The 10,636-nt window shown below is 34.3% G+C and overlaps 1 protein-coding gene across 1 annotated transcript in view; it reads left to right on the forward strand.

Annotated features, from left to right (window-relative positions):
* The first annotated feature begins 3,675 nt into the window (after nt 1-3,675).
* The window catches only part of LOC110453977 (protein TANC2-like), a 42,120-nt gene continuing 35,159 nt past the window's right edge, over nt 3,676-10,636 (forward strand). The window contains exon 1 of the mRNA XM_021503243.1: nt 3,676-3,866. Coding sequence (XP_021358918.1) covers nt 3,676-3,866 — 191 coding nt within the window. The remainder of the gene's footprint in view (nt 3,867-10,636) is intronic.

Here is a 10,636-nt window from a genome sequence, read left to right on the forward strand (position 1 = left end):
TATCGATGTTGTGTGTTTGTGTGTGTATGGGGGGGGGGGGGGGGGGGGGGGGGCGTCTGCATTATCCAGCCATCTCTTGAACCTTTTGTACTTTTATGCATTCTACACATTAAAAACTATTGACTTATCATAAAGATATGCCATTTTTTGATCAACGTAATTAACACATCCTGTAAAAACAAAAATAACAATGATGTATTTTTGAGTATATAGGAAAGTGTACGATAATTTTTGGTAAAAAGTTTTCGTTATTAAACTTTTTCAAATTAAAAACAAATTATTAAAAAGCACTGATTTACTAATTTAAAATGAATCAACAGGTCAGACAGAATTTCGTGATTTCTGCGTGTGAACATTAAAATTTACTTACCAATGAAATATCGTAAGTGCATCGTCAACAACAAACAGTTCGAAGTGTTTACTAGCGGCCAGCATGTCCCTCCACTTATTCACTGACAAAATGGATTCGGATGAGGCAAATAGGAACTAGAAGCATCCATTTAAAATGTCTATGTCTTCGTTACAATCTTTACCAATGTACGTAGCTGTAAAATTACATGATACAAGGTATTCACACTATCCCTTCATAATAGAAATCAATGGCAAACGACAAGCACACTGTATTCGCATCCGTTAATTTTCGTCCACATTGGCTGAAAACCTTCATAGCAAATACGTTTGCCACCTCCTGATTTGATTGACAAAAAAAGGAATCTCGACCTGTCAACAGCTGGGTTATTGTTTCCTCTTGAAATGGCTTTAATTGATCTAAATGTAGTTTTTCACGCACATCCGAACGCGAATTCTGTTTCCATCGAGGAACTGTACTAGATCCGCGCATATTAATTACCCACGACGTTTTTTCGGCGAGTTTGCCCACGGGTGATGAGTGAGTACCGAAGCGAAATCAACCGTGGGTATCCGACGATGCCACGCAGTGACTCGTTAATTGAAGTTATGCGTTATGGGAGTTCTCTCCCCTACCCCATAGAGGTGGATTGTGATACAGATCAGTAAAGCATCTCTGTTACCATGATTATTATTAAAAACAAATGGCATGGTTCAGGCAGACATTGGCTTAGCAGGATTTTAACTTGAAGAAGGATTTCATTCACATAGAATTGATGTTTCAACTAGAGAATAAATCTACTTGTTTACAATCGGCGTATTCAAACTGGAGAATAATGTATCAAGGCAGGTGGCCTCTCACCAGTGATGATTTACAGCAGATCAACATGGAGGCTTTTCAGAAAGGTTGTCTATTGACGCATGTGACACTCTGAACATGTGTTACCATTTAACACTGTTACTTCAGAAAGAAAGTGGTGGTCGCTCTCTCAATGATAGTGAATAAATTATATACCCCTATCTGAGTAATTTGTATTATTAAAATAATCAAGTAGCCTTCTGCAAAATTTGTTTTAAATATCCGAAACATACAGATTATCCAATGAAAACAGTTTTAAATAAATAATTTACTAATTCCGATATATTTTTATTTTTGTGTTTAATGCTACTAAAGTAACTCCTTCTCAATTTTCTGAGAATATAAATATAAAATCATCATCCATAGTTATGTTTACTTTTTAAACTCTCTTAAAACATCGTCTTCAGTTTAAATTTAATGTTCACATTATTTTGGTAATGATGACTACTGCCCTATGTCTTTCACTGCAGTAAGGTATTATAGGCTACTCTAGTATACAATAACTTTATTTTGTAATTATACTACATTAAGTCATTTCTCTGTCCAGTATACTTCCATTAACCATAGCTGTGGAAAATTCATCATATGTTTGGCTATTGACACCAATCTGTTGCATTTTGGACAGGTGATGATTCCCATCCGAGACGGTGTCATGGCCATCAGACGGAAGATGTTTTTAAAGGAAATGTGTAGAATCGCTTATAATACTATCATACAACACAAAATATCAACATGGACTGTTTAATGTCTAATCCTACTCGAAAATAAAAAGGCAGCATTTTCCACTCAGTTGTCGACACATCAGTTTTTCTCACTTTTTTACATTGATTTAAGTGTAAATCGGTTAAGAATTTCTGCCGTCTAGGCCTTTGGCATCACCAATGTGTCCAACAATAATGAACGTTAAACAAACACGTAAAAAAAGCACCTGTAGGAGTCAGTGTTATGAGTTTTAGCATGTCGTATCTAAAGTGAACGATTAAAGCATCAGTCTCAGAATCGTATATGTTCATACTAGCAATAACAAGAGGAATTTGATAAACGATTTGTACATACTTCTGTAACGAACTGGGTCCCTACGTGGGCGCCAATTGTAACGAAACGTTACCTACACACTCGGGTTCGACTGCCGCTTTCGCTTGCAGGTTCCATGGATTGTAAATAAAGTATGAAATAGTATTTAGGAAGCAGAGATCGGTGACACAAACAACTTAGGCAGATATAGATTTCGCACGTTTATTGTACATTCAAACTTAACAGTATAACAAGACACGTGGCGGCAGGTGGGTTTCTAAGTTTCACTACAATTTAGTGAAATATTCAGTACAACATGACCCTGTCTATAACTCGTACTCGCTCTATATTCGAGCAAGCTACCTTATCACTAATCCTAAAGCCCTCCTCGAGATAACTCAAACACGTGCACGAGGACATGCGGCTATCACTTCCGCTCAATAGCTTTTCCGTTAACCCTTCTACGCTCCGCCACACGCCTTCATATGGGCTAGAGGAGCCTACCGCTCATAGACACAACCACGGCATGCCCAGAACATAAAGGGCGGAGAATGCATAACATCTCTCCTTCAAACGGTATGACGACCGGCATGTCTCCCGCAAAAATATCTCTAAGTTCACCTCGCTATTTCCCTATTAAACTAACGCCATAGTACAAAAATACGACCAAAAACCTAACAATAAATGTTCAGTAAACGTTTACAACCCCGAATTCTGGAAGGATGGGCGACATAGAGTAATTAAATCATTGGATTTAGACAGCTGAAAAAGTGCTGCTTACCTGGCTGAAGTCGGGAACAAAAGTGCTCTATCCCAGAAGCCCCGTTGATTATTTCCGGTAGCGGCCGGTATAATTTTAAGGATTCCTGCTGGTCGGTGAATTAGACGGAACGCAACGCCCCAAAACCTTGGTGCGTTACACTTCACTGGCCATTCATGCGTCTATTGAGAATGTTTTGGTGGACAAAATATCAAAACACAGAACACATTTCCTTGAGACTCTTGATAATGTTCAAAGATTCCTTGTCCTTGTCTGGACAGCATGCAAGGAAGCAATTTAATCGACAGACTGTATGCAAAGGCTATATTGTATGTGAGCAGTATGTCTGGGTGATTTTTGTTATTCGTTCAAGATGTTCAATTTTGTACTATATATACTATCCAGAGTCACGTGGAATACACAAACATAAAACCAACAGTCCTTTATATTTAATTTTCAACCAATCGTGTTCCAAAGGAAAAGAAAGCTATCAACAACATATTAGAGTCAGTATACCATGTGCCTGTCAGAACCATCTCTGTAACCCGATACGCTGAGCAAATGATACAAATCTGTGAATAACGCATAGCATAGCACACTACGTCATCGCAAAAATTAGTTATAAATTGTGATATCATCTTAAATATTTCACAGTTTTCTCGCTTCATCGCTAACTGAATATCAAACTAGAAGAATGGATGACAGAGCCACCTCCAAACTTCTGTTCAGGGCTATAATGAAGGGCCAGTATAAACCAGTGAAGATTAATGTGGACGGAGGAGCTGATATAAACACCGTCAACAAAAATGGACAAACTCCTCTGATGAAGGCTTATTTGGAATTGGACACGTCTTCCACACCAACCATCGACACATCTTCTGCCAGGTATAAGATCTTCCTATATTTACTCAAACATGGCGCGGATACTACCATTGAAGATAGGCAGGGACGATCTGTAGCCAAAATGGGACTATCTACTATTTTTAATGCATCGCAAAATGTTAAAAAAATGAACTGTATATGCAATATGACACAAGAAAATGTTAAAGCAAAATCCGACTTCTCATCGTTTACAAAAGCAAACAATGCATGCAAAACGTGCAAACCATCTCCGCATGATCACTAACAAGTTGGGCAATGTCCCACCTCAGACTGTTTGGCTATTCCAGACGGTCCAGTGAATGGAGACTTTAGAGACAGAGTGAACACTGATGGCATAACGATTCCTTCTAATAACCACAATGAAATGCTAAGTGTGGTATCCTACCGGGGCCGGAGCAACACGAATGAGAGAATCATAACAGGCAACAGACAACACGTTCCGATGAGCTCAACCAGGTTGTGTAAAACAGATGCGGCGAATACTAAGGAGAAACAAGTGGGATGTAAGAACTGTGATTATTACCCGGAACGTGTAACAGCTGTGCTGCTTAACGATATCAATATTTCATTGTTTGACTAATTAAACATTTTGCCGTAAAATATAGGACATTGATGCTGACATAAAGACACATCTATAACAATGCTAATTGAACATTTTTTGAAATATAACTCGAGATGGCGTGTTTCATTAAGGAATATTGAAAAAATGCGAAATTGGAATATTCTATGAAAGACTAAAACTAACAGTACGTATGTACCCTATGTCTAACCATATATATATGAATAAATATGCATGTGAATTTTTAGTTCAAATAAAATCAAATAGAAATTGTGAATCATTTTTGTTGTTGTGATATTTTTGCTTATTTCTTTTCTTCATTTTATTTTGAACTATTAGAACCAAGGACTGAAATGATTATTATGTATATTATGAAATATTTCACTATAGGGTAGATATATTTGAGTACATAGCATACAACGTTTTAAGCCAAACCTATTTAAGGAATCAACATGGCTATTTTAGAGTTATAAAGTTTATTCCATTAAAACATCGTCATTCCTGCAGCTAACATATATCCGAAAAGAAAGAATTCCAAATAACTCTTCCATTCGTAACAACTTAAATCTTATAAGATAGATCAACTCTTTCTTAACATACAATAAACGACATTTGTATAATTTCATACAATTAACACTATTCTCTGTGTATGGTGTGCTTTTAAGGTTTTACATGTTATATACATTTAAAATGGTAAGAAACAACTCCAGATATACATTGGAAGCATCTTTTTATTAACCTCTAAAATAATTAAATTCTACTTATTTTCTGATCTGTCATATAGTAAAATATGGCATGTTCTTCATGATACAAAAATGTCAAAACAAAAAAATACCGGACGTCGCATGTTAGCTGGGATGTTGGCTGCTATTTAATAGAGGACGTCCCCTGCAACAATAGTTTACCTCGCTGATATATACCCTCAAAGGCGGATACATGTTACATTTTGTAATGAACTAACAATAGATGTGTGTGGGGGAGGGGGAGGAGGAGAGCTACTGCACCCTCCAGCTATATTCCTATAGTGGACCTGTTGTACCTTTATGTTTTTTAAACATAAAATGTTCAACCTTTGAATTATCAAACGTTTATAACATTTGTACCATTGCGTTTTACAATGCATGCCAAAGTTACGATACAAAAACGTATAATAAGAATTGTAAGTACTTGCATAGATTATATGAAGTGAACAATTACCTCCCTTTGTCCTTCTAAGTTAGATAATATGTTTACTTCTGAGCAAGATATGTTAGATCAGTCACAAATCCTTATTGTTAAAAAACCGCCTGGTCCAGATGAGATGATTCCAAAAAATATTAAACAGCTCATTCCTCCATTTCATTACCTCTACAATTGTTATTTAATTAAACAATAGAAAGTGGCAAAAACACAACATCCTGGGAATTGGAAAATCGGTATGGCATGATGGTCTTATATTCAAACTAGCGTCGTATGGAATAAAAGGAATATTGTTTCTTGGTTCAAAGACAATTTATTTGAAAGAGTGTTTACAAAAGGCCACTTTTCAAATATAATTACTGCTAATGCTGGAGTTCCTCAGGGATCAATTCTTACACCCTTTTTATTTTTATTTTACATTAATGTTATACTAGATCTAGATAATAATGAAATTAAATCATTTGCTGATGATACCTTTTATACATGATTATTGATAATAATCCAATCCAAGCAGCAGAAAGTCTCACAAAAGATCTTCAGAATATAAGTACATTGGCAAAAGGTGGGATTTTAAATTTAATGCTTCAAAACCTGAAACGGTTATTTTTACCAGAAAAAAGGACCAAATCACCCACCCATTCTGCCTTGTGTATTATCAACCCTCGGTACAAATTGAAAACAACGTAGATCCACAAGGGTTCGTTTACATACAAATGTATGTTTATGAGTGCTGTGACCATATCAGTATAGCATATGTGTATAAATGTATGTTTATGTGTGCTGTGACCTATATAAGTATAGCATATGTATTTCAGACATTTGTAACGAACCCCTGTGGTAGATCCATGTGGTCCCGTCTTATATTCAAAATACCGTCGAACAACCAAATGTCATATCAAATGTTTCGTCCTTTCAAGCCACATCTGGTTTCCTGTCTAATTCGACATTCAATTACTTCAGCTTCACATTCCAGAAAATGTAGAACCTCGAAATTAAGCGGCTCTCCATTTCGAGCTAGTAAAAATATGACTGCCTTAGACTCACAGCTGAGCCTGTGCACTGCGTCTAGGCAATATTCTTCCGCGATAGCGCAACAGAAAATTTGATCTCTTATGAATTTATCAACAAAAAATTAAGTATGGCTTTTAAAATATGGTTTTGCGTTTTGTTTTCATATAAATTTGCTGTATTGAAATAGCAACGTATACCATCCCTTTGTATGATGGTCCGTCAATGACGGACTATAGTTTATTTACATTACGTCAAAACGTAGACTTGCACAAACTCCAGAACCTGGGACAAACGATCAGAATGGACTTCACAAGTTCCAATTATTGAGGAAAAAACCCACGTTGATTGAAATATAAGGATTGAATCTTGCTTTGTTCGATGGCATGGGGTGATGAATTGAGGTGTTTCGCAGTTCATTAAATTTGTTTCAAGACCAACTCAATTCATCACCCCATGAAATCGACCAAAGCAAAATGAAATCCTTAAATAATACATACTTTTTACATGTGGTATTTCTATTATTTCTATACAATATTTTAAAATGTTATTTGCACCTTCACTTTATAGGCTAACTCCACAATTAAATAATTAAAGTTCGCTACATTATGAACAATGCTTTATTTCGTCAACGAGAGGTTCAGAAACAGCTTCGATTTATTTTTTTACTATCGACTTTAAGACGTATATATTTTAAATGATCTATGCAGTTTCAATTGTCAATTGACAATCAACCCTTCCATGATTTCCCCAGCCGTAGTAGAGGTATTATCTCCCATCCTTCCATTTTCTGGTAATTATCGATAAAATGCGATATCACATATCCATTAATACTTAAACTAAATAAAAACATTTTTACAATAGTTAACATTTATTCCCCAAATGACAAACACCAAAGAAACACTTTCTATAAGAGAATCAAAACCAAAGTAGAAGATTTCAACCAAGGATTCATAGTCATCGGAGGTGACTGGAATGACATACAAGATAATATAGACAGAAAATCAGTAAACAAAATTCAAAACTGTGTGCATAATCTGAAAACAATGAAAAAGGAATTGAATTTAGTAGATATGTGGAGATACAAAAATCCAGACAAACAACAATTTACTTGGCGAAGAGAAAAAATACAAACAGGGAAGCAAGCCGAATAGATTATTTTTTAATATCAAGGGATTTACCTCCAAAGATGATATAGACTGATATACGTCCAGCCATGATAAAATCAACGGATCATCTAGCAGTGTCAATAATGTTTGATAATACAAATACATCTAGGGGATCTGGATACTGGAAATTTAACAAAAGTAATATTGACTACAAAAAATATATAATAGAGATTATTAAAACTTGCAACACTAAAATAAAAACAACATGGATATTCACACAGCATGGGACATATGTAAAATACAAATAAAAGAAGAATCTATTACATTCAGTAAAAAGATGGCTACGGAGGTGAAAAATGAAATTACAAAAATAGAGAATGTAATTAAAGAACTACATGAACTATCATATAATGAAAACAGTGATACAATAAATGAATTAGAAACTAAATTAGAAAACGCATATAATAGAAAAGCATAAGGCGCACAAATTCGATCTATAACAAAATGCCTAGAACAAGGTGAAAAAAAAATCAAAATATTTCATTTCATTAGAAAAAAACCGTCAATCACAAAAATCAATAACAAAAATAAAAGATGAAGATGAAACTATACTCACAAAACAAAATGATATTCTGAAAAGACTGAAACAATTTTATGAGAAACTATATACCACAAATAATATAGACTCAACAAAGTTAAATAACTACATTGAAAATACGCCATTTGATAAAATATTGAAAAAAGATGAAAGCAAAACCTGTGATGGACCTGTTACAGCTGAAGAAATAAAAAATGCAATAAACAATATGAAACTGAATAAATCGCCAGGACTAGATGGATTAACGGTAGAATTCTACATAGAGTTTTTGGCCATACCTGGAAAACACCATGATAATTTGTATTAATGAAAGTTACAGAAAAACAGAACTGACAAAATCTCAACGACAGGGTTTCCTTTCTTTAATTTATAAAAAAGACGATCCCCTTAATTTAAAAAACTGGCGACCAATAACATTACTCAATGTAGACTACAAAATTCTAGCGCGATGTTTGGCCGAAAGATTAAAACATACACTTCCAAAAATAATTAACACAGATCAAAATGGTTTCATTAAAGGTAGATATATTGGGTTTAACATTAGACAAATTCAAGACATAATTGATAATATGGAAAAAAATTGAATAAATGGGGCAATACTATTTTTGGACTTTGCTAAGCTTTCGATACTGTTGAATGGGAATTTATATATCAGACAATGACCAAATTTGGCTTCAACAAACCTTTTCTAAATTGGATAAAAACAGTATATAAAAACATAACATGTCTAATAAGTAATAATGGCTGGATATCTGATCCTGTTATAATATCACGCGGTATAAGACAGGGGTGTCCTGCATCAGCTTTGTAATTTGTAATGGTAGCAGAAGTAATGGCCATAAGAATTAGAAATAACCAAAACATACATGGGATAGCTGTACACAATAATCAAAGAAGACCTTACACAATTTCACAACTGGCAGATGACACAACGCTTTTCCTTAAGTCAAAAAATGATATCACTAAGTCTTTAAATATAATAGAAACATTTGGCACCTTTTCTGGTTTACTATTAAATAGAGAAAAATCAAAAGGGCTCAGATTAGGCAAACAAACACAGATTGAGGACAATTTTGAAGGAATCTCATGGGCTGAGAAATCGATCAAAGCCCTTGGTGTGCATTTTGGTTTAAAAAAGCAACAAATGTTAGACATCAATTGGAAAGAAAAGTTGGATAAAGTACAAAAACTTGTGAACAACTGGAAAATAAGAAAACTTACTATAATTGGGAGGATACAAATAGTTAAATCATTACTTGTACCACAGTTAACATACCTTATTTCAGTGTTATATATACCCACAAACGCAATTCAAGATTTTGAAAAGATAATTTACAACTACATATGGGATGGAAAGAGAGAAAAAGTAAAAAGGAGAACAATGATCAGAGCATACAAAGATGGAGGTCTTAATTCAATCGATATAAGATCCCACATTGATACATTAAGGATAAATTGGGTAAACAAACTTGTATCAGAGGAGGAAGCCCTATGGAAAGTTATCTCACAATTACAGCTAGACATGTTTGGCCCAAATTGACTGTCAGAACTATCAATAATTCAGTAATACCAAAAAGTTGGCTAAAAACAATTGAAAAAAGTTATGTCAACATGCAAAACTTTAGTGTCAATATTGAAAGAGATTTAGTCATTAAGCTTCCAAAACTAGAAAGAATAAAAATCAAAAATTGCAGCAATCAAAGCATATACAAACATTTAATAAAATTGCGTTCCGAAAAACCTATCTCAATAATATATTGGGAAATTAACCTTCATATCAATGCTGTACTAGAGTACACAAATGAATTAATATTCGAAACCTTACAGAACAACAAACTAAAAGAGTTCAGATGGAAATTATTAAATAAAATCCTAGTATCAAAGCAAATACTACATAAATGGAAATTGAGTGATACACCTAATTGTAATGTTTGCAACATACATGAAGACTATGAACATTTTTTCATCAAATGCAGATATCTACAAAGTTTTAATAATACAATTAAGCACCTCTTTGATAAACTTGGATATAAAAAGGATATGTTGACTTTAAAAAACTAAGCAATTGGATATAAAATAGAACACCCAAATTATAATGAACTCAATCACCTCCTAACAATTATAGGCTTTGTAATCTATAAAAGGCAGCTAAGCACTTAGCTTAATTTATGTACTGGAGTCGTGCACATAACCACTTTATTTGAATAAATAAAATTTAAAAAAATAGGTTTCGAAAAGTTGTCTCCCATGCATAAAAGCTAGGGATAGGAAGAGTTACTCGCCTTGAATTAAAAGCCGAGGATTGCGGGTAACCTGCATT

The sequence above is a fragment of the Mizuhopecten yessoensis genome, unplaced genomic scaffold, assembly GCF_002113885.1.
Source record: "Mizuhopecten yessoensis strain PY_sf001 unplaced genomic scaffold, ASM211388v2 scaffold7565, whole genome shotgun sequence".
Lineage (NCBI taxonomy): Eukaryota > Metazoa > Mollusca > Bivalvia > Pectinida > Pectinidae > Mizuhopecten > Mizuhopecten yessoensis.